General features: G+C 40.3%; 1 protein-coding gene across 17 annotated transcripts in view; it reads left to right on the top strand.

Moving 5' to 3' along the window:
• Positions 1-25,629, top strand: part of Kiaa1217 (KIAA1217 ortholog) — a 369,334-nt gene that overhangs the window by 113,961 nt on the left and 229,744 nt on the right. Inside the window, exon 1 of one of the 17 annotated variants that reach the window (XM_071599834.1) lies at positions 5,565-5,718. The exons of the other annotated variants lie outside the window; for them this stretch is intronic. Coding sequence (XP_071455935.1) covers positions 5,617-5,718 — 102 coding nt within the window. The 5' untranslated portion in view covers positions 5,565-5,616. Of the gene's footprint in view, positions 1-5,564; positions 5,719-25,629 lie in introns of those variants that run through there. 17 annotated transcript variants of the gene reach the window in all.

Below are 25,629 nucleotides of genomic sequence, written 5' to 3'. Positions count from 1 at the left end.
TTGCCCTGGAGTATAGCATGTGTTCTTTTGAGGTAAGCCTGCAGTTTCCAGGTAGGCTGAGAAAAGTGACTTCATGTCATGTATCAAAGCAGGTGTATGTTTATACTGGTGGAGTTGTCCCTTGAAGAGGGAAGCAGGTCTCTCCTCTGTCCTTCTTTATAGAAGCAGCCGCCTCTGATGTCTTCCCTAAATGAGTTTATTCCAATTAGAATCCCTCCTTTCTAAACAAATCCTGTTTTGCATTCCAAGTATCAGGTGTGTTTGATTTAAATGTTTTTAAGTTGCTGGTACTTTTCAACAAATACAAAAACTCATCTTTGTAGGGCAGGGCATCTTTTGACCCAATGTACAAAATATCTCTTTATAACTAAATCCCACCCCTTACCAAGGTACTAAGAATCTACTGTAGATAAAGCCTGTTTAGGTTTCTGTAGGAAGTCCAAACCTGTATATTGATGATTCTGTTTCCTAAGTGAAAATAACAACCGTTTTCATATACAGAATATTTAGATTTGCAAAGACTGTTAAGCTCTTTTTTGTTTACCACAGAGCAAGTCAAGAATAGAAGGCACACTGTCAGAGGATGTCTTATGAAAGGAAAGAAACAACACATGTTATACTCCCAAATCACCAAGCAAAGTCTTAGACGTGGTTTTAAACTCCAACTCCTCTTTAATTCAGATGCACAGAAAGCAGTCAAACCTCAAGTGTAGGGGGTTTGATTTGTTAGCACAAATCCCAGTAACTATCTTCACTGTACTTAATCTCTTCTTCCTTCCTCCTTCTCAAAAGCTACTTCTGAAACTTTGCACTTTCCCTAGATATAGTATTATTTTTTTAACTTCATAAAAATCTCAGTTCTGCAACTTACTGCAAATATTTGCAAAAGGGGAACACATATAAAATAAATGCCTCTTAATATAGTGTTTTGTGAATAAACATGCCTGGCATTAGTTGGTTAACCTAAAAATTAATGAGAAACAACTCTGCTTAGAGGAAAAGAGGGTAAAACTGTGGCTGTGGTGTGCAAATCAAGGGAAAGCTGCAATTTAAGTAATTCAATTAAAGAGAACATAATTACCTTAGCCCCAGGTTGGAGGAAGGTCACTTTTTAGTCTAATTGAACTTTTTCTGAATCTTTAGAAAAATGGGCCAAATTTGCTATATCATAGATTATCTACAATATTTTCTTCCTCCACATATTAAATACCATTGGCTATGTAAGACATATATATCCAAATCGTATATGCCTTTTTGCATTCTAATGTAATACAATAAAAATTTTCCCTGTATGCATTCAAATCTTTGCAAATAAATATGGGTACTAGAATCTCCATATTATATCACTTGCTATATGTCAGAAAGTTTCACACAAGTTATTTCAAATATAATTCTTTTTTTAAAAAGTTCTTATTTATATGTATGAAGAGAGACACATGAATAAAGCAACTAAGGCTCAGAAAAATCTAGAAACTTGATTCTTTAAGCAAAGGAATAGGGATTTGAACTCAGCAATTCTGATTCAGCCTAGGGCATTTTTTCTGGGCTCCCTGAGGGGTGTGCTATGAAAACTGTGGCTCTTTTTATGAGGTTGGATTTCCAAACACTGTAATCATGCTGGGAATGATTTACCACATGCCTTTGTAGCCTGAAGTTCTCTTTGGCACCTCCTACCTTTACTTTTTTTTTTCCATTTCAATGACACACCAGAGGGTGGAGTTGAGCAACCTGATGGAGTTGGAGCAGCCATCCTTTTGCTACTGATTAGTAATACTCTCAAAAAGGGAGGGAGGGAAGGAGAGCTTAGCTTAGCCCTGAAGTCAAGCCTAAAGATTACTGGTCAGGAATGTCAAAAGCATTTATTAAGCAACCTTCTTCCTGGCATTTTAGGAAGAAAGCCTCACACACAGATCAAATCTCTTCCTTCGGAAACCTGTACTCTGTGAACGGGCCCTCAGATTTCACCTCAAAGAAAGAACAATTGACAGTTCACGGGATTTAACAGCATGGCGCCATTCATACATTTTGAGCAGTTGCAATCATGTGGATTGCAAAAGTGCTTACTGGAATTAGAGACAAATGGGGCAACTTTCAGAGGTTTAGACATAAGAATAGATTGGCAGGCATCTGTCTTGGGGCCAGGGTCTTCAGAAACACCTGCTCAATGACTTCTGCAAATTTCAATAAAACACTAAAATGTGGTTATGCGTATAGCTCAGTGGTAGAGTACACACTTTGCATGCTTTAGGGCCCTGAGTTTGGTCGTCAGCACTATAAAAAATAAATAAAAGAGTCAAAACGGACAAAACCACTAATGCTTTGAATGGCTTAGAATTAGGCATTTTCACCTAAAAATCAAATTTCTTACATCCTGACCAAAAAAAAAGAAAAGAAAAAGAAAAAAAAAATCATATGGTCAAGAAACACCATCAGAATCTTTGGTAGCACTAAGTAGCAGCCGCCCCAGTAATATGGGGATGTAGACTCCGGGGTGCACTTTAACCCCCCAGTCTCTGTCCACACCTGCTATCCTTACCTGTTTGATTCTACTATAGACTATGACCCTAACCTAATGTTTTTGTAGGCTTTCTCCAAGAAACAGTGCAAGAGATGAGAGGGATCTTACCTTTGTTCTTGGCCAGACTTAGCTTTAAGAACTGGTTCTACCACTTACTATTTGTGTGGTCTTGAGCAAACCTGATCTAAGTAAGCTTCCACTTCTGCATCTGAAAAAAAGGGCTGAGAACTCCTACCCAGCAAATTGGTTTGCAGATCAGAGGCCTTATATGAGAAGTACTTAACACAGTACCAGGCATGTGGTAGAAGCTCAGTACATGGCAGCAAGTATAATGGAAACATCTCCTGAAACATTTTGTGAGAAAAGATCAATTTCTACCCAATCAGTGACTTAAGTTCAAGGTGGAAAGGTTCTTTGAATATATGATGGGAGTCATCTTAATTTCATGGAGAAGAATCCAAAGTTAGAAGAGTTGACTAGTACAAGATTACTCCATTACTTAAAGGCAAACGGTTTCAGAACCAGTGGCTTTGACTTTCCATGGATCCATGAAAAGGCCTTAGAATGTGGCTTTGATGTTTAACTATGTGAAATTATGCTAAATGAATTTTAAGTGAAAATAATTTTGAATAACATTAAGATGGTACAGCAACATGTGATCTGTTTGATTTAGAAAAAAAAAAAAAAAAAACTCGACCATTTATTCATTTAGCACTGAAACTTTAGTTCAAATAGGTCTTGCACCGGACACAGGGCATACACTACATGAGATGACAGGATCACTCACTTCCTTCACAGAGCTTAGAATCTAATGGGAGAAGGCAGAGAAGAAAGCATAGTTCTCCATCCTCATCCATGGTTTCACTTTCTATAGTTTCATTTCCCCTGCTATCAACTTCAGTCTGAAAATATTAAAATCCTAGAAATAGACAATTCAAAACTTTAAAATTGTATCACACTCTGAGTAGCATGATAAAATCTTGTACCTGCCAGGATGTGAAATGTCCCTTTGTCCAGTGTATCCAAATTGTATATGCTACCCTCCCATTAGTCACTTATTAGTTATCTTGGTTATCAGATTAACTGCCATAATATCATATTACTTGTGTTCAGATAACCTTTATTTTACTGACTAATGGCCCCAAAGCACAAGAGTCATGCTGGTTGGCAATTTGAATATGTTGAAGAGGAAAAAAATATATATAATAGTTTAATATTCAGTACTATCCATGGTTTCAAGAAGCCACTGCTGAGGGGCTTGCCATGAAGGAAATAAAAGAGTTACATGAGAAAGAAGCCAGGTAAGAAAACAGGCTAGGCAAATAATGGGCATGTTTTTCAGGAAGAAGAGTAGCAAGTGCATGGACCCCAAGGCAGGAAGAGACTTGTCTGTTGAATGACTCAGATGACATGAAAGAGGCAGCTGTAATTATAAAGCCACAGTTAGGACTTTGGAGTGCATTCTTTGGGTAGTGTGAAGATTTTAAGTAGGAGAGTGATAAAATATTTTTAGCATTTGTTCAAACAGTACACAGAAGTTCCTTTGAGTGGGTTGGGGGACACTTCTAACTAAGCCTGTCCTCTTTTTGGTCTCTGTGGCTGTCCTTAAAGGAGCCCTGTAGAACTAATTCTAGGACTCCCCAAAACACACTGTGGGCAGATTACAGAATCTTGAGGAGATATGATTTGTGCCACAGGGTCTCATACCTGGTGTCCAGGAGCACAATGCATCATTCTTGTCATTAGCCCAAAGGCTAAATGTAGATATTTTGTTTTTTTTTCCCTCTAGTTCTAAATCCAGTCAGAGCAGGTTACTAAAATATTTCCTCTTCACCACAAAAAAAAAAAGAAAAGAAAAGAAAAAGAAAAAAAAAGCTATACATTGATGCAGTAATGTGAAATGGGATACATTGTTATGAATCCTTGAGTTTGGATTTTTCAAGTGACATAATGGTACATCAAACCTTTGCCTTTTTATCTGCTCTCAGTGGGAAAAAAAATAAATAATGTATATTTCAAGGAGCCAACTCTTAGTTTCTCCCCTGTCTTCGCTCAGACTGGGCAATCAGAATATACCCAGTGAAGGTTGGCAGAACAGATAAGCAATGTAGGCACTGGTTTTTGCTTTTGTTTTGTTTGTTTTTGGTGCTGGGCATTGAACCCAAGACCTTGTGCACATACTAAGCCTGTGCTTTATCACCAAGCTACACTCCCAGCCCCAGGACTGTGAGTTCCCACTAGCACCTTTAACACCTGGAATCCAGGTTTCTGACTCTGACCTTTGAACAGCATGTCTTGCTCTTCAGAAGCTGCCCTGTGACAGCAGCAGTCAGATGCTGTGGGTGACCCAAACCTCACTATCAAGAATGTGGTGGGTCTCAGGCATTTGTGTGTTATATCCCCCACCCCTTTATTCTCCTGTTCTAGAAGTTCCAAAATAGCATATTTTAGAGGCAGATATGGCCACAAGGGATGCAGACTCACCATGCGTACATGGCTGTTCAGGCTTAAGCAATTTGAACCAACACTGGCATTGAGACAGTTGGTTATTTGGCCACTTGATGATAAAGCCATGATCAAGGTTTTTTTTTTGGGGGGGGGGGTTATGAATTACATAAAAATCTGTCTCTAATCTCACATCGCTTGTGAATATTAACTGTCTCTGTATATACCTGCAAGCTGTAAGTGGCCCCTTCCCACCATTCTGTTCACTTTAATTTCTTCAATGATTGGCATGTGGGTGGAGCCTGTTTGGTCAGGTGTGATGTATGAAAAAGAGTCACATTCTTGCCTTCATTTTTATTTTTGGTTTTTTTTTTTTTTTTTTTTTTTTTTTTTTTTTGGTGTCTACATCCGGATTTACCTAAACCCCACCCCACCCAGTCCGCATCTGCATAGCAATGAAAAACCAGTATTTTCTACCTGTGAATCACACTTCCAATCCTGAGCCTGTCTGTCAGGACAGCTTGCTGGAAGGAATGGGTAAGACTGAAGGCCGGCTAAGTGTGAAGGGGGCAGGTCCTGTCACTTGCGGGCCAGGCTCTTGACTGCTCTGAGAAGGTTAAAGGTCTGGCCGATAGCCACTACTGGATGTGGACATGGAGCCTCCAGTCTGTGCTCTGGGGGAAAGGCCACAGAAGGAAGGAGGGCTCATGTGTTTCTGCTGTCGGGGGCCCCGGAGTGCACCAGCCAGAAGCCAGGTACAGAAGTGGTGTGATTCAGGGGTGGGGGTTGCCTTCCTCTCTGGGGTCCCTAGCCTGCTGTGTCATGTTCCCAATCACCTGGGCGACTCACCTGAAAGTGGGTGGTTCCTGGCCAATTCTTGCTGAGTGGGAGCCAGAAAGGGCCACAGGTCACAAGGTTTCTTTTAAGTTCAATTATGCTTCTCAGTGAGAGGATGATTGCTCAAAGCAGTTAAACCTTGTTTAATGATAATTAAATTGCTTTCCTTTATTCTGAAACATCTCTTAATTTTGCTGCACAAAGAAAGGAAGCATTTTTCTTTGATTGTAACAGACTATTTCTAGGTAGGGTGTAATCAATGCATCTCACTTTGCTGGACTCTGAAATCATGTGTCTGTGCTCTTCTGATTTGGAAATGCCATGAAAGTTAGCAAACCCAGTGCTGCCGGTGAAAACTTTTTAAGTCAAAAAAGCTGCTTTTCCCTACTTCCTCTTCTCCCTCTGGTTCTGCCTTAACACTTTGCTTTTGTTTGTTTGCCTTTTGCTTTTTTTGTGCTGCTGGGGATGGAACCCAGGCCCTCCTACGTGCTGGGCAGGCACCGTCTCACTGAGCTACACCCCCAGCCCAAAGAATTTCTTAAACACACGCACTGCTGCCCTGGAACTGGGCTGCTTCACCTTTTCAAAGCGTGGATGAGGCTTGGCACGTTCCATCTTGTTCCTGCCTGACTTAGACACGGCATGAGGACGGTGTTGATCTGTCACAGTCGCCTACAGTCCTCAGAGCTCGGATGGTAGAAGCCTCCAGGCTTTCCAGTGCTGAAAAGTTCATCATCTGTCTTCCCACGAGGAAAATGTTTTGAGATGGTGGAGGCAGGGGAGAGACTTTCATTGAAGCCCACGTAGGAAAAAAAAAAGTAAAACTTCAAAAAAAGAGAAGCCCTAGAACAGGGATTCATTTGACAGATCCTTGTATCTGATCTGTTATTTCATGGGCCTGTCTTCCTGTTGCCAGAATGAAGATGTTCTGGAAAGAAACCTTAGGAAACAAAGCCTGGTTAGCAAGTTTCTTATAGGAACAGAGTGGAGAAAAAGAACTGAACTAACTGTGGTTTTAATAAGCCCGAGTTTTAAATTTTAATAGAAATTATGGGCAATATGGGTGTGTGTGTATGTGTATGTGTGTGTGCGTGCGTGTGTGTGTGTGTTGTGTTTTAGAGCATTTGAACATTTTGGTTAAGACTGTGCTGCTGCTATCTCAGGTTTGGAGGCTAATTCCGTGGCCTAGCATGCTTTGTTCAGACTTCTTTGGGCTGAGATGATACTGAGCAGGAGACCCTGGCAGCAGAAGGAGTTGGGGGTAAGAAATGGAATGTTGAGTTGAAGAAGAGTCACTTCAGAATAAGATACATAATATGGTCACAGGAAGAAAAACAGCTGCTGGTCATTTAGGTGGAGAAGAGAAGATCCAGTAACTTAGAAGGGCTATAAAGATATTTCAGACAGGCAGAGTTTGAGCCCATATAAATGTATAGAACCAAGATGGTCAGAAAAAAATATTTTTAAAGATAATATGAGCAGAGTGAGGTAAGGAAATACACAGTCATCATATTGGTGGCTGTTAGTCATCTTTTCATAGCTATGACAAAATACCTGAGAAAATCAACTCAAAGGAGGAAATATTTCTTTTGGTTCACAGTTTCAGAGATTTCAGTCCATTTTGCCTAGCCCCATCACTGTGGGCTGGTGGTGAGGCAGAACAGCATGTCATTGTGTGTATGGTAGAGTAGAACTGCTCACCTGATGGCAGCTGGGAATTAGGGGGAAGACTGGGGACAAGATACAACTTTCAAGTACATGCCCCCAGTGACCTGCCTCCTCCAAATAGGCCCCATTTCCTAAAGTGTCCACCACTTTCCCAGTAGCCTTACCAGCCAGGGTCTGAGCCTTCAACACAGGGGGTACAGGGGCAGGGGACATTCCAGGTCCAAACTATAGAGTGGCATAATAGATGCTAAGGTTTATATATGGTTTGTTCCCTCCAAAACTCACACTGAAACTTAATTTCCATGTTGTATCAGGAAGTGGGGTCTTTCAGAGATGACTAGGTTGTTAAGAGGATGAATGCCTTTCTTGTGGGACTGGTTTAATCTTGAGGGATTGGATTAATTCTAGAAGGACTGGATTATCTACTGTGAGAGCAGGTTAGGGTTTTGGATCGTTGTGTGGCTTTTTGCTTTCTGCTATGAGTTGAAGTAGCATGAGGCCCTTGCTGGAGCCCTGCTCTTTGACTTTCCAGCCTTCAGAACCACGAGGCAAAGTAAATATCTTTCCTTGATAAATATCTCAGTGTCAAGAATATTGTTACAGCAAGAAAAAATGGACAAAAAAAAAAAATGAGAAGGGTTAGGGTAAAGGCTTCTGCACAGAGACTTTAGTTCTTCTCCTGCTAGAAGAGGGGGTTTAAGGATATTCTGTTTGGGAGAGGCCATTCAGTTTCTACCTGGTTTTCTAATGGCTTTTTATAACTTTAGTGTATTGAGGAAATGGAAAGGTAGGTATCATTTATTAGAGAAACAGCTGGCCAGAAGCATGAGCTTCTTCTTGAGGAAGGTTGGCAGGTAACAAGGGAATAGTGCTCAGAATTCCCCTAAGCTGGTCACATAGTCCACACAGATTCACAGACACCTGAGGTTAGCCCACATTGGATACAGTATCCTTCATGGGTTCCTGATTCCATCATGGGGTCCTAAGACTCTTTGCTTGTCAAAGTAAGACCACCTACTTACATCTTAGACTCTTTTTTTTTTTGGCACCAGGGATTGAACCCAGGGATGTTTAACCACTGAGCCACATCCCAAGCCCTTTTTATTTTTTATTTTGAGGCAAGGTCAGCTAAGTTGCTTAGGGCTTCCCAAAGTTGCTGAGGCTGGCTTTGAAGTTGTGTGATCCTCCTGCCTCAGCCTCCTGAGCCGCTGGGATTACAGGCATGTGCCACCGCGCCCAGCTAAGTCTTTGTCCTGATCTGAGAATCCAAGTGAACTCAGGTCCAAATTTATCTCAGCGAACCAAAGATGTAAGAGCTAAAAGGTATTTTCAGTCTTCTCCATGTGACAGACGAGGACACTGAAGCCAGAAAGCTCCGGTGACTTATCCAGGGACACACAAGGAATTAGTCAAAGATGTGGAATTGGGAGACCTCCTGCCTCAGGCTAATGAGTTTGTGGAGGGAGGGCAGAAGGATATGGATAAGGCAGGATGATCTAGCAGTCTCAGGGGAGCTGGTGTGCACTCTGACACGATCTGGGTGGATGAGTATTCCGATTCTGACTCAGGTCCTGCCTCCCACCTTTGTCTTCCTTCAGTGGCCACACAGGTAGCCAGGGGAGTCCACTGGTGTTTCCTCCCAGGTGCATATTTCCCAGGGCTTGTATCAGTCTTTAAGAACTCTGATAAGTGCCTTCTATCACGAGCGGTCTACATAAGCAGATTCTGCATGGGGAAAGGAAAGTGATTGCAGGTGGGAGAGAGAAAGTTATATTTGATTATTTATTGTTTTCCAAACCCCAGATACACACACACACACACACACACACACCAAGACAGCATGTTCGGAACCCTGATTGGCTTTGAAAATCTGGAATTAACTGTCACAATGAAGTGAAAGGTGAATGAAAAAGCCAATCTGTCCAAGGTCCAGGCTGAGAATCAGGGCCCAGCACAAGAGTGGTCGCCTAGACCCGCGCTTGACAATGAGCAAACCCGGCACACAAGCAATTCCCTCCTTCTGGAGCTTTGGTGTCAATGAGCCGGTGATGCCCATTGGCACTGTGTCTTAACAAAGGTGATACCCTTCCGCAGGAAGTTATTTCCCCTCAAAGCCCAGGGCTCAGGGGCAGCTCTGGGAAGATGAACCACTCTCTGATTCCAGTATGTGCACGTGGCAGGCAGTTAAGCTGCTTCTACCCTGTTCAATTGTGATGAGAGTCTAGCTAAGATTAGCCACCCAGGGACTCTGGGATTGAAAAAAAAAAGAGAGTGCGGTGTCTGCCTGTGTGTCTATGTGTGTGAGCCTGTTTTTAAGATAAGGGAGAATGTCGATGTTCATAAATAAAACTTTGGCCATTTCCTATCATTTTTCCTAAATAAAATAATGTCGGCCAGATCAGTTGGAGTTACCTTTTTTTTGGTGTGTGTGTGCGCACACGCGCACTGGGGATTGAACTGAGGGGCACTCGGGGCACCCACATGAGCTACATCCCCAGTCCTATTTTGTATTTTATTTAGAGACACTGTCTCTCTGAGTTGCTTAGCGTCTCCCTGTTGCTGAGGCAGGCTTTAAACTCTCAATCCTCCTGCCTCAGCCTTCCGAGCCACTGGGAATACAGGCCTGCACTACTGCCCCTGGCTGGAGTTACCTTAATAGGAACTTTGCTAGAGTACAGCCATTATATGTGGGTCCTGTTCTGAGGTTGTTTCTGGAAAGTTCTAGAGCCTGGAATTGAAATGTGTGTTTCTACCACACCCTGTGTCTGGAGGCTGAGCACCCTTGAAGGTGACAAAATCACAAGGGAGCCTGTGCCTTGTAGAAGGGGCCATCTTCTCTCTCAAATGGAGAAAGAGAAGGATTTGAGAAAAAAGGCAACAAACCACCACTTCCTTCCCTAGCCCCTCAGGGCCAGCCCCCAATACACACACAAGCCAAAAGGGAAACTCTTTCTCCTGGGAAGCTGGATTTTGAAAGGCCAGAGGATTCTATCCATTGTGTTTGGTTCAGTCGCCCCAAAGAGCTCAGGTGTCTGCATTTGGTTATTTTCCCCAGGGTTTAAAATTCCAGTCCTGCAGCTCCGTGCCCATAGGAAACTGAGGGGCCTTCCTTGTGTTTGTTTTTCTCACCCTGTAAAGAAAACATAAAGGTTTAGTCTTCAGTTAGGAGAGGCCAGGGAGGAAGGAAAGATAATTTAAATCAAAGTACTCTCGCAGTACAATCAGAAGTTTGGATTTCGTGCGCACGCAGTTCCAGGTAGAAAAATGAGGTCGAGAGTCAGGTCTCTTTGAAGAATTAGGAGGGGGATGCAGAAATAAGCAGCTGTGCTTCAGGTGGCACGTTTTCATACATATTCCTTGGGCTTTCTAAAGGCAATTAGAAAGCCTCTGACCTGGGGCAGCTACTATGAAAAACAAAAACCCAAAGTGGCTGTTAACCAGTTATAATCAATCCTGCTGTAATCAACATTTGTATTATAATTACACTCTTAAGCCACAAAATGTTCTAAAAGAGAATTTTGAAATATAAAATCATCTGTGAACAACTTTCGACTACAACCCTTTTATCTAGACTTGTCAAAAATTGTTAAGTACTGGACTTTTTTATTTTTAATTTTTTTTTTAATCTTGCCTCCTCTGTTCTGTGTGTGAACTGAAGTGTCTATTCTTACTTTAGGACTCTCACAAGGAGTGGTAAAGTAATAATGGATTCATAGTATTGGAGATGGAGGGCCAAAATGCCTATTTTTTAAAAGTTATAGAACTATATGAAGTAATCACTTAATTCATGCTAGGTGGTGGTTCTCAAGGCCACAGATACCTTATGCATCAATACTTCTGTGCCATTGCACAAGGACAATACTTCTCTATGCTTTCCCCGTTGATGGTTTATTGCTATGAAGGTCTGTCTCTTAAACTGGTTATGTGGAATTTGGCACCAGCCTCCCAAGTTGACCTACAGAAGGGCAAGTAAAGATTCTGCTGTTGAGCTGACCTGCTGTCCTCTGATTTTTCCATTATTTCTGTGGGAAATGGGTCTAAGTTCTAATTCTGTACTTGGGACTTGGTAAGTACTTTCTCCCAGGCTTTGATGGCTTTAACAGGGGAATCCTAATGATAGATTTTGCCTGGGAGGGATATTTGCCTAAGCTAAGCCATGGGGAAGAAAATCTAAATTTAGATATCCGAGCTCTTCAAGCAACTGAGCCAAGACACAGTTGATGGAATGATTTGGCCTTTCAGAATCCAGTTCCTGACATGCAAGTTTTCAGACTCAAGGAAGAAAGAAGCTCCTCCATGCCTGTGCATATAGGAAAAGAGCTTTTGGTATTCAAGAATCATTGTAATGTGCTGGAGCCATATCATAGCAATAGGCCCAGTCATTGCAGAGGATTCAAAGAGGAAAGAGGCAATGACAGTGAAAAAAGGGATAGAAAGGTCAAAGGAACTGGGGTTGGTATCGAAGGCAATGCTAATGGTGATTTATGGCTGTGGGAAGTCCATGATAGGTTGCTCTGAGGAGCATCCCAGTGTCATTGCACATATCCATTGACAATCACAAAAGGAAAAAAGGACTCAAGGTGAAACAGTGGTCGATCAAATCCTGAGAGTCCAGGTGATCAAATATTGCCATCAGAGAGACTGTTAAGTAAACATCCAGTAAAGTCCCAATTTATGGGGCCATGTGAATTGGAAGTTCTACATGAGATCTTCTTCAAGATAAAATGCCTTATTAAAATACTCTCCAGTCAGTTCATTGTCATGGAGGCCAACGTCCAGTCACCAATGAAAATGCTGCTGATAAGTAGGCTCATCTGTGAGTGTCTCAGGCTCCATTTGGTGTTGCCTCTGAGGACATCCATTCTTTCCAGTCTTGCTCCTTCTCTGTTCCAGAGTTGGGCTGGTACGTGAGAACACGCATGTGCCTGCCAGGGTTTCACCCACTTTTCTTTGTGTGTATAAATATACACAAGAGATTAGTATCTTTCTATAAACTTTCCAGTTGTGTTTCTGCAATAATGATGACTACTGCTCTGTTGCTGTTAGGGAAATGTCCTTGAAGAGGTGACTTAGAATTAAAAATGTGCAAAACACTAGACCATTTCCGGGGGTGGAGAAGGCAGGGGAGACTTGCAGGCAAAGTCTTGGGTCTTCCCATTGTGCTTAGCTCTTGCAGGAAATGCTTGCCACACCAGGCCACTGTATTGTGTCCTGCTGGGTTTCAGCCCCACTGAGGGAGAGTGTGAATGCTGTCTTCAGGATCTCCAAGAAGGACACTGTGGTTCTTGGATGCCTAAATCTAGTGTCCCTCTTTGATTCATCTGGACTCTAAGGAAGGCATTTGCCTACTTTCTAGTCAAAGATCCGTTGCTCGTCTGTTGGGTGATTAACAACAAAATATTTCAGGTTTTAGGTTTGAGGGTATTGTTTCCTTTTGAGACTGACATTGTTACAGACTAGATTTACCCAACTGAGTGGATTATGTTCCAATTGTGTGGCGTGGAAAGCCTCTAACATTTTTATTATGAAAAAAAGTGTATATATGTGTGTATTTGTGTGTGTGTGTGTATGTGTGTGTGTGTATATATATATATATATGTATATATATATATATATATATATTTTATCCATTGAGTTGTAGGTTTGAGAGGAGTTTTAAAGTTTTGGTAACATGATTATATATTTGGTGCTTGATATATGGTTGACCCTTGGTATCCATGGGGGATTGGTTCTAGGACCCCAGAGATACCAAAGTCTGCAGTTACTCAAGTCCCTGATGTAATTTGGTATAGTATTTCCATATAACCTACCAACATCCTCCTGTATACTTTAGATAATAGACTACTTATAGTGCCTAATATAATGTAAATGGCATGTAAATAGTTGTTATAATATTGGGGGGATAATGACAAGAAAAAGTCTCTCTCTGTTTAGCACAGTACAATTTTTTCTCCAGTATATCTGGCCCATGGTTAAATGCATCTCCAGATGCAGAACCAACCTGTGGCTTCAGAGAGCCTACTGTACTGTATCATACAGACACCCCAAATCCGTACAAATACAGTATGATTTTTCTTTCTCGGCTCTGAGAAAGCTAGGGAGAACATAGATAATAAATGTGAATACCGGGTTCAAAGTTGTCTTCCCCTATTTTTGTTATATGTCTGAAATATGCAAAGCAACAGGAGGAAGGTGTCTTTTTAAAGAACTGTTAGTGAACACATACCTAAGTGGTAATTAGGGAAGGGGGTAGGCAAGATGGAACAAAAGCAGACATGCTTGAATTTTACCAGGTCGACACCATTGTGTAACCAGATGAAAGGTGAAGTGGGTATTGAACTAGTAAGACCAGCTTTAGAGTTTAAAAAAGGAGGAGGAGGAGGAGGTGGAGGAGAAGGAGAAGGAAGTAGGGGGAGGGAGAGGGAGTGGAGGAGGCACACACAAAGGGAATTGCCCAGAACATTCCAGGAAACCATTGAACTGTGAGTGATAACATGTTTCCTGTCTTTTCCTCCAAAGATTTGTTTCAGAGGACAGCTAGGATAAGAACTTATACTGTGAAAACAACATAGATGATTTGTAAAGAACAGGGAAAGGGATTATCTGTCGCACCAGTTCATTATCATCAAAGTTTTTCTTAAATTGATTTAGCCTGAACTCACTGTCCTGTTAGCCTCTGTATTTCAAGGATATGGGTCATGACTGTCATCATTTTTCTGGGCTTAAAGACTTCATCTTTTCAGCCATACATGATACTTATGTTGATCTTACAAATGGTTTCAAATTCACTAAATCTGCTGATACAACACTCATCTTGATAAGGCCACCATGAATGGATGAACCTTTTAAGAATATTAAAAAAAAATCTTTTTATCTGACAACACTGTGGCTATCATCTGCATATTAGCTCACACTTCTTTATCCCATGACAATGTCTACTGTCCCATATGGAGACAGGCAGCCTCCTTCTTGGCTGTCTTTCTCAGCTTTGTTCCAAGACATCGTCTGAATGAAACCTTTCCTTTCTTGATAAAGGTCTGAGGTGGAAGAGTAGAGGGGGGAGGGACACTGGGCGAGCGACCATAGCTCCCACATCCATCCTAACATCTTTGTCTCTGTTATCTTCATGTGAAAGCTTTCCTTTCCCCTCTTCCCCTTTCCCTCTGTTCACTAAATAAACAGAGTCTATATTTCACACTGGGTACTCTCCTGGGCAGTGGGTGCACTGAGCAAGATGGACCATATTTCTATCTTCTTATATATTGTAGCATGGTGTGGGGGGGGATAAAACATTAAATAGCTACAAGGGCATTGAGTAGTTTAAAGAAAAGAGAAGGAATAGCTTAATGGGAGACTGACATCGTTTGGGGTGAAATGAGGAATCACGGAAGTAAAACAATTCAGAGAGAAATTAAATCCTAAGCTCTAAGACTTAATTTTAGAAAAGGAGAAGGTGAATGAAATAAGATTACTAAGAAGAACGGGCAGGCAGATGCTGTGTTTTATACAGAGCTTCGAAGGCCACACTATACTCAACCCCAAATCTGTATAGCTGTGAAGACGAATCATTTTTTACTGAAGTGTCCAAATACTTCATCTTTTCTCCTCTGGAACCATTACGTTTTGGCCATTCTGCTACTCATCAGCACCTCCCCACTGTGACTAGATAACAGGGATCAAAAGATATCTGCCAGAATGGTATTGAGATCCTGTCATGGGTATTATTAGAGGTGAAGGTTTGGAGTAGGAATTGGTCAGTTTTTATTGCAATGAGGTTGAGTTATTTATAACGTTGTGCCATTCATCTTCTCTATAAATATAATTACATAAACTCTTATTAAACATCCTCTAATCGCCAAGAATTCATGTAGCTGCTGGGAGCATAAAGATGAATAAAGACCATTAATATTATCCAGGAGAACATTATTGGCAGAGGTTGGTAAACACAGAACCATTGAAATAAACCTTCTGTTGGTCATATGAGTAAAGGTTTATAGGAACCCCGAGGAGGAAAGAGTTCTCCCAAGATGCAAGGACTCTCTCTCAGAAAAGGGAAGATATTTAAACTGATCCTCAAAGCATGATACAATGGCAATAAGGTTAAGTAGGTTTATTTAAAGAGTCAAATTATTTTTGGAGTATTTTAATACTTAATAGGAGTGACAATACTTTGGAAAGAGAAAACTTCACCAACTGAAGTGAGCATAATGTTTTCTTTTCATCTAGGCATAATGTTGGTTGAGAAATGACTTGATATTCTGCTTGTGTTACTGCAGGGTTGCCTGCCCCTCCACAATAAATGGGGTCTTGATATTTTGGTGTGGGTTGTTTTTCATAAATTGCATTTCCCATTATCTTACATTTAATTAAAGAGATAGTATGCTTTCTGATTACCCTGTAATTGACAGTGGTAGCCAACCCTTTAACTCTGCAGCACCCCACATAGCAGTTAATCATCTGTGCTCTCAAACCAACAGTTACTTGGGGAACTGCTATCTATCTGTATATCTATCTATTTATTTTTGTGGTGATCGAACCCAAGACCTTGGGCATTCTAGGCAGGCACTCTACCATAAACTCCACTTATAGCACAAGAAGCTGCTATCTAAACTAAAACAACAACAGGAAAAAAATAACAAAACTGGGTAAACAGGAAAGAATGCTATGCAGATTGTTGCTCCCTGATTCGTTTGGATAGAAACATCAGAATTCTTATATTCTTATACTGGATTTTCATAAAATTGGGCCGACGAACGTTTCTATATGCACAGTATGTTAACAACCTGTTGTATTTGAAATTACTCTTTAAATAGTGGTGTGTAAAATTGTGCTTTTCTTTCTCCCTGCCAATTAATTGACTTGCTAACCTCCTGCCAAGCTTTGTCCATTTAAAAAAGGATTGCTTTAAACATTCATCAAAAAGCAATAATATAGGAAGAAAATTATGCTTTGGCAGAAACATGAAGGCTACTATTTGGATTCAGGCATCTGCCCACTTCTGTGGGGCTTACTATACTGCAGGCAGAATGTATGGATTTGGTTTTACTCTGGGACCAGGAATCCTTGGTCTTTGTTCTGTGTAGCCCCCACCATAAAATAGATCTAATTTCTTCAAGAAATCCTATGAAATGTTCACATAATGCAGATAATTGTGTAAACACTCATCCCTAGATTGGGGGCTTCTACTCCATAAAATACTAAACAAATTTCTCCATCTGTGTTTGTAAAAGACAGAGAAAGGGACTCTCATCTCCTCTCTTCCCACCATCTCATCTGTGGTAGGCCCTCATCTAAATCAGGGCAGTCTCTCTCACCATGAGAGTGGACAATGGAAACAGAATTCAAGTCAAATTTCTGTGCTCAACTTCTAGGTACACCTCAGTCAGCAGTCTGGACTTTTTCCCTAATTGTGGAGTGAAAGCATTAGTAATGGAAAATTCATAATACATTCTTTGATTTCCAGGGGAGTATATTTGATTTTTAATTTCTCTCTTAGTAAACCTTCCCCATTGTGAGTAATTATTCTAGACCCAAACTGAAGGTCGTTGTTACTGTAAAGAGTTGGTTTGGTCACTAAACACTGTGACACTCTATTGAATTGTGTCATAGGCGACTCATGCTCACCCACTGAGATTCTAGTGATTCTGTTTTTGGGGGCTATTAGATCAAATACTTAAAACCCATCCCTCCATCATCATAAAGGCAATTTATATGCATACAGCCCAGTGAAATAGAGTGCGCTGTCAGTGAACTGCATGGATCATGACATCTTTCTTATTTTCATCTGTTTGCCAATTAGCAAGCATGAAAAATAAAGGCAGTGGGTTAAGCTACAGCAATGTGAAGTATAGCTTAGATTTCTTTCTTTTGATGATACTCAAGTAGTCCTGGCATGTACCCCCAACCTCCATTGTAAAGCAATATTTCTTTGAACTACAAACCGCACCATATACTGGTCTATTTATTCTGCCAAGGGGAAATGGATGAGATTGCCAGATTTCTATGAGAATTATAGGGTTTTAGATCATCATGGAGAAAATTACTGAGGTTCAATGTCATTGGAAAAGGCATATTCTTAATTTGCCTGTAATTTTTCCTTTAATGGGTACTTTGGCTCCATTTTCAAAGTACTTTTGAAGCTTTCTTTTCCAATTTGGCATAAAAATTATTTTTTTTTAAATGCCTTTAATTTTAGGATTATTTCTATTTTGATTGACATAAAATATATGATTCTGGAGGGTAAGGAACTCGGTAATGCTGAGTTTTGTAATCATGCCCCTAGGAGTGAAGTTTAATGCTACAGATATTGGGAAAACCACATCATATAGCCAATGTGTTATGTGAATCTTATTGGAAATTTCAGTTCTGACTATAACCATTTTATTAGTTGCTACTTACTTTTTACTAAGGGAATAAAGAATAGAAATAATGAAACTCTATATACATGGGTCTCAACATACTTCTTCCCTGTGCACAGCTCATTCTAACCCTTTATGTCTTTGGACCCCAACCTTTTCAAATGAAAATTATTTCATTTAAAAGAATGACCTGGCTTCCTACAAGATGAAGTACCCCTCATTGTCAGGTTTATGCAGAACTCACCTACATTTTAGGCTGGTTGCAAGAAGTACAGAGAGATCAAGACCCATAGGGACCAGTCACTAGATCAAGAAATATGATGGGAGGGGTTCTGGGTTGGGGAGAACATTTCCTGTGAGATTAGAAGGTCCCTCAGGCCTGCCCTTTTCTTTCTATGTGATGGGTCCTATTTCTATAACAAATGGTAATGTGTTTAGGTAGTAAAATTAGATAAAGAAAATTACCAGGAAAATCACTGCTTACTTAGGGATGTGCCTATGTAGCCTCAGCAGCAGGAGGTCTCAGGTCTAGCCTAGAGCTGCTTCTTGCTCAATGTGAGGGCTCCACCACACTTGTTTACTTATTTATTTACTGTCTTGGTCATTTGACCTATTAGAAAACAATATTTAATTTGCACAGATAACTGAATGATGGCTAAGATTTCTTTCAGTTCTGAAATTTCTTTACTAAGCATTTCTTTGAAAGAAGAATATGAGGTCCCAAATCTACTTTCTAGGGAACCTAACCTAGCTACTTCCTCATTGATGAGAATAAAATACTGAGGTTGACTGATTGTCAAGAGCTTCATTCCTGTCAAATTGAATCACATACATGAATTTTAGTTACATTCCAGCCAAAATGAGATAGCCATTAAACTAAAAGTAGATTTACTTAACAATCGTCTTTGAAATCCTTTACTTTTTTCCAGGTGACATTAAAAGACATCCTGGAATTTCAACAGAAATCTGTTTTCACACACTCTTCAGTGATCCCTGTGAAATAAGTCATATTGAAGAGTTTTTTTGGCCCTTATGAATTATTTGCCTGGAGGAAAAATCTTTCACTTTCTTTTTCTTCTAAATTCATGTTGGAATAAAGTCTTCTTTGAAAAGTTTTAATGAAAAGAGCAAACATGAGACTAGCATCCACCCCAATTCTTTCTCTGGTCTCTGAGCTCTGAGAAGGAAGTCTTAGATTGCTAGCAGAATGTCAAAGGCCTCCCGCTGCATAAAAATCTACACCCTTCTGTCCCACAGACAGTGGGTCTGTTGACTATTTATGGAGAGCATCCTTTGAGAAGCAAATTATTAAAAACTAGTTAATTTTCTAGGAGTGGTTTTAGCAACACTAAATAAATGCAAGAGGAGATTTTGCCCAATTCAGTGGAGACTCTGGGAAGAGAAAGGGGAAAAAAATATGTTTAGAGACTGATCAAGTTCCCTGTGGTTACTATGAAGAGATTAGATTCTCATTAACATTTGCAAGGGGTGAACAGAGAGGATCCTTTAAACAGTAAGCCTCAAATTAAGTGTTTCTCTCCCTTCTTGCTTCTCCTCTCTACAGACCTAGAGTCCCTGCTAAACACTAACAGTCTTCTTTGCAGTAAAACGTACCCTCGCTACTTTCATTTCATTATTATTTTGAAGTTCTTTGTGGAGTGCTTGAGGCAGATGACATGGCACCTCTGGCCCACTTATTTTCTCTGTAAGGCAAAGCACAGCCTCTTAAACTTAGGAATACTAGACGGTGCTTTGGCACTATGCTTGGGAACCATTGAAATAACAAAATCACATTCACACAAAAACAGGCATAAAAGAGAAACACCTGGCCCAAAATAGACCACAAAAAGGATCATGTTTTTACAGTAGGACAGCTGAAACAAGAAGGCAGAGCACTGTTTAGTTGGACTCCACCTGAGAACGTGTTTACTGGGCAACCCAAATCATTCACTGTTCTGCTCGTGTCCATGAACAAATAAAGAACCAGCAAATGATGAGTGACTGTTGAGAACAGAGAAGTTTCCAGTATCTGAGGGTTTTTTTTTGTTTTCCTTATTAAGCCTTTATAGATGATATTGATGCTCCCCATCCACGTTGACTTTTTAGCCTTCGTACAATTTGATTAATGATAGAATTTTCCAGAGTACCTTTTGTTCCACAGCCAGATAACATTGAGGGCCCTGGCCTTGACTTTCGCATTCTTAGCTTCTCTGATTCTATTCTGTCCTTTCATGCACCACCCTCCAGTGGACTTGGTGGGGTTGCAGTGGGTTATTGGAGGGGAGAGGAGCTGCTGCTCCCAGTTCCAGCCATTTCTGTTTCTACCCAGGCCTGCTTAGGGTGGGGAAGAAAAGCTGAATTGAATTCATAAATCTGGATGCTTGAATACTGTTGATTTTGCTATTATTTGGTGGAACACTGATTGAATTGGGGTACAAGGTCATTGGAATCAGGACCATTTCATTTTGTATCGTTTTACATGTTGTTAGTCTAATAAGAATGGAGGATAACAAATAGAATTGGATGCTGTTTGCCGATAATCCGTTTTATTGATACCATTGAATGTACCACAGAAGCGCAAAGGGAATTATATGGCATATCAGCTTCAGTGTCCTTCGAACAATGAAGGTCTTTTTGGAATTACTAAAGATAAAATGTCTTACCATTCCGGCTCATTCTGCCTCGTTTGCATGCTTCCTTCCCTGTTCCTGAGATAGCTAATGAGAATCCTGAGGAAGTTTGGGTTTGAATTCTTCAAAAACTTTTAAACCTATATTAAAATGTTTTATCCTCTTAGAATCTTATCCCTAGTTCTTTAGTTTGGAAATTCTTGCTTTGTTCAAACCAGGTCTTTACTTGAACCTGATGAAAAGGTGGCGGCTTTTGAACCACAGGCCATCTCAGCTCGAAGCCTGGATTCACCGGTCACAGAGGATGGCATTTTCCTGGATTACAAAATGGGCTTTCAATCACTCAGGGGCTTCTGAGTTTGAATCTGGCATGGCTCTCAGGAGCTAGCAGATCTGTGACAGTTCCCCTCCTAGAGAGAAGCCTTGTAAAAGGATTTGGACAGATGCTGCCCAGGGGGGACTTGTGAATGGGAAAACAGGGCCACCCATTATCTACTTATTCCTGCATCTTCTCTCTGACATAATACCTTGGACAGATAAAACAGACAGCGGCAGCACATCCAGCCATTGTCAGGGACCTTTCCCCATGCAAAATAAAGTGGTGTTTGCTGTTTTCTCCTTGGGATTCTGGATGGCGATTCTATGGATGTGTGCCTTTCATCTTTTGGGCCTGTTGTGCATGGTCTGTGCAGCTGGAGGAAGCTGTCAGGGATGAGATGTTCTAGACCATGGTGACACCATCCCTTAGACTCTGTGTGAAAATAGCAGTAGAAGCAAGGCCTCAATGAGTTACTTTGGGGCAGGCTTTGAGCTCCATGAAGAAGAACAGTCTAGCCACAGTGGGGTTGTGAAGGGTCAAGCTAACCACTGGCTTCTGGAAAGTTTTCATTTTTCAAGGACTGTCAGGGAGAAGACAGATGAGAATTACTCTGTGAGGCCCAACACATAGCACTCTGCTGTGTCCAAGTTTCAGGGAGAGGTACTGTTTGGAGTGAGATAAGCAGGAATTTTGAGGTTGTGCAGACCTGGTTTTGAATTCACTTATGAGCGGTATGACTTAGAGCTATTTAATCCCACCGACTGTCGTCTGTAAAATGTCCAAAAAATAGTGCACAACTTGCAGAGTGGTGTGGATAAGAGGTGATCTGTTCAAAGGCCCATGTGATGGGCCTTGAGTGAGTGGTGGCTCTCTGATATTGAGTCGCATTCATCCATTCATTGACTATGTGGGTGTGACTCTGACCTGGGCATTGTGTTAGGCCTGGACTGGAGAAGAGGAATAGGAGAGATAGGGTAAACTGGCTTTTACAGTGAGTCTGCAAATGAACAGGTACTTAGAACAGACCTGTGATAAGTTCTGTGATACAGGAAGAAGTTGGTTACCTGAGGACACATAGAAATGACTCTTAACCCATAGCCCAAAAACGTTTCCATGAGGAAGAAACATTTACAAGGAACCTGGAAATATGAGTTAGGCAGGCAGGAGAGCAAGGACTGGGCTTCCAGGCACTCAGAGGAGCATGTACAAAGGCTTGAAGGGAGAAGACGGCCTGGATCTTTAGTGAATGTGAACAAGGGTCAAGGCACCTGAGCACAGGCATAACAGGATGTGTTGGGTATCTGGGTGTAGTTGGAAGAACATGGAGAGGGGGTAAGCAGAGCCAGGAGGGCATAGAAGAGCTAGAGTTTAGGTTAAAGGAATGGGAAGCCAGGAAGGGTTTTAGCTGCTGAATGGCATGATCACTCTGCTTTTTGAAAAGCCACTAGCTGCAGAGTGGAGATGGGATGGGAGAAGGGGGTGAGAGAGGCAATTGTAAGACAGCACATGGGAGTGCTTGGTATCAGGCTGTTGGAATAATCTGTGCCATGAACCAGGAAAACTTGAATTAGAATAAAAGAGGTTAAGAGTAAGAAGATGGAGAGAAGCAAATGGATCTGAGGTGTGTTAAAGATTCCATAGGACTTGGTAAATATGGAATCCATAGGACTTGGTGAATACAGAAGGAGAAACAGAGCTGAAGGTGATTCTTCAGTTTCTAGCATGGTCATCGGGGTAGAAAATGGTATCTTTGACAAGAGGAGGAAGCAGTTTGAGAGAAGGTAAGGTGGATAAGAAATTTTGGCTACTGTGTTTGGTTTGGGATTATACGGGACACTCAACTATCATTAGGCAGTTGAACAATATAGGAGAGACATGAGCTAGAGTATTAATACTCATGTTCACATAGATTATTTGAATCTGAAGGAGTAGAATGATGAACAAGAGGAGTGGGTGGAGCAGGATGAGGGCATAGAACAGCCCCTGTATACAGTGGCATATGATTGAAAGCATCGGATTCTCTCAGAAACCTCTTTGTTTTTTTACCTATTGATCAGTTATGTTGATCAATAAGTAAGGGTGAACAGAAAGGTTAGAGAGTTTTCTGAGTTTGGTTGACTAATAACAGCAAAAACAAAACTATATTTTAATAAAACACATTTAGAAAAATGGTGAAGACTTTATAGAGACAAAGTATTCTAAGAAATTAAGACATTCCTAGAATTATTTATATAGACCAAGGCCTAAGGACTACAAAACTGAAACCTAAGAGCTGAAGTATATTGCAATTAGTAAAAGTAAAAGTTAATCTTTAGAGAATTATGAAATTTATCTCCCAAGACATAGGATTTGAGCTCTTCTAGACATGTCTTATTTGTATCTTTTATTTTGGAAATAAAATAGAACAAAGAGTTGCATTCTGTAGGCCAATACAGTTGTATTTTACTTGTATAACTGTTCCCTTCAATAACATGGATGATAGTTTAATTTGAACCCCTTTGGGTTAGCAGCAAGTATGCAACAATCAAAATTAACATTGGGACTTCTTGGCAATTTTTTCCAACCATCTGTATGCTAGGATTTCCTGTGCAAGACCAGTAAGGATAGGCTGTCTGTGCGCACCAGAAAGGAGACTTCTTAGCACCCACTGTGTTCCAGTTTGACCACAATTTGAAGAAATCTGTGCTATAGTTCCTGGGTCAGGAAAGGTTAGACAAAAGCCATCTAAAATGCACATTGGTAAACCTAAGTTCTGTCTTTGGAAAACATATTCTTATGATTTCTAAATTGCATTCCTATTTGAGACATTTATTTAAAGTAGTTTCTACAGAGGAAATTGATATAGAGTTAATGACCTGTATCTTATGGAAAGCTTAAGAATATAAAATGAATGTGGTGTCCAACATGCACTTTATCTTCTTAGCAAGGTAACTCAAAGAGCCCGTCATTAAATCTCAGCCAAAACCCCAGCTGGGCCTCAATGTATTATAAGTTAATGGCATCTCAGCATAAAGGGGTTTAAAGTCCTGCTCATTTACAGCCAGTGCTTTCGTTATCTAACTAGAGATTAATAGAGAGGTTAGATGAGGTAGTGCTCCTTTCCTCTTTTATGTTGACAGGTCCTGGTGAACGGGAAGGCCATACAAACTCTTTCTTGGTTTTAGGTTGCTTCAGTCTTCCTTATATGGGAACATAAACTGTTTCAGGCAGTTCTTAAGAGTTCTCTAGAAAATTTGTACCTATCTTGTCTATTTTTTTTTGGTCATAGAAATGATTCCCATGTTATATTTAGGCAAAATACTAAAATCTCAAAAGGAATTGTTCTAAATTCCAAGATTTGATTTTGTTAGGGTAGATTTCCTTAGGTTTTTGTTTGGTTTTGTGAAGTGGCATCAGTATAAGCTTTAGAATTTTATTTATTCTGGAGAACAAAGTTGGAAATGTCTGATCCTCAAGAAATAATCTCTGTTAACATTTTTGTTTATTATTTTCAGTTTTCATCTATGATATTTTTAGACAAAAACAGGATCTCTGGAACACTCTAATCTTAAATTTGTCAACATTTCATGAGCATATTAGCAAGTCATCAAGTAATATAAATTTTTAACTACATTCAGATCTTCTACAAACTGAAAATTCATCCCATTTCAACTGTCCTTTACTCCTGCTCAACTTTAGAGGCTGACTTCAATCAGTAAATGCAGAATTACCGCCTCTTAGGAATCATTATAATTCTTTTATCTCACTTACACCAGAGATGTCAGTTCATATTTGTGATAGACAGCTAGAATCCGTTATTTATTTCATTCAATCATGGAAATTCCCAGTTGGCTATGTAACAAACCATCACATAACTGTCATCATCTCCATCAGAAAGCATTAATTAAACACATAATTTATAGAGCATCCTAGAATCAATAGAAACACTACACTAAATAATCCCTGCCTTCAAGGATTTATCACTGCAGGTGAATGAGCCCCGGATTGTTCTCCATCAGACATATAGGTCCGCCATAATAGCAGACAGATTTGCTCCTCCCTCCTCACATGAATGGTGGTTGGCTAATATGAATCACCCTGCTAGATCAGGCCAATCAGAATTGAATCAAAGCACAGCAGTTTTCAAGCTCACCAATTCCAATAGTCAGATATGCCTTGCAAAATTCATTTGGTTGTTACCACTACAATGCTCCACCAGGTTATGCTAGATAAAAATTACCTCCATAAGTGGCCACCATCTCCTTGTTTTTGAATTGGAAGTGGATTGAAGGTTGTTAACTGTGAAGGCAGAATAACAAAGAGCTGAACCAGATAATCTGCTGTGGATGGACTCTAATAGGGATGACTGAAAAGAAGAGAGAGCATAAACATACGATAGGAATTCTCTGCTCTTGTGCTTTCTCCTTTGGTTCTTTTGTATCTGTGTTTTGTCCATGTGTAAAACAGAACAGAACCAGATTTACATCCTGTTCTTTGCCAGGGTTAAGAGCTGAGTAGTATCCTTTATTTCAATGTTCTTTGGCATTGATGGCAACTGGCTCACTTATAATTTTTTTTTAACAAATCACTAAAAAGTCTACAATATCAGTCAAGCGAAGAGATTGCCTTGTAACTGGGAGAGATTACTAATTAATGAGTATGTGGAAAATTTCTCCTAGAAAATGAAGTCTTTGCGAAAGGAGCCAAAGAATTTTTGCAGAGAGCATATGAGGAAGACATTATAAATGAAAAGTTTATAGATTCTATATCTTAAATATAAATAGCTATTAAAATATTTATTTTATTACAATTAAAAGAGTAATTAAATTAGAGCTTATCAAGAATCTGGGATTTATGTGGAAAGCTATACAACTA

The sequence above is a fragment of the Marmota flaviventris genome, chromosome 12 (assembly GCF_047511675.1).
Source record: "Marmota flaviventris isolate mMarFla1 chromosome 12, mMarFla1.hap1, whole genome shotgun sequence".
Classification (NCBI taxonomy): domain Eukaryota; kingdom Metazoa; phylum Chordata; class Mammalia; order Rodentia; family Sciuridae; genus Marmota; species Marmota flaviventris.
This window is presented reverse-complemented; position numbering and strand designations above follow the sequence as displayed.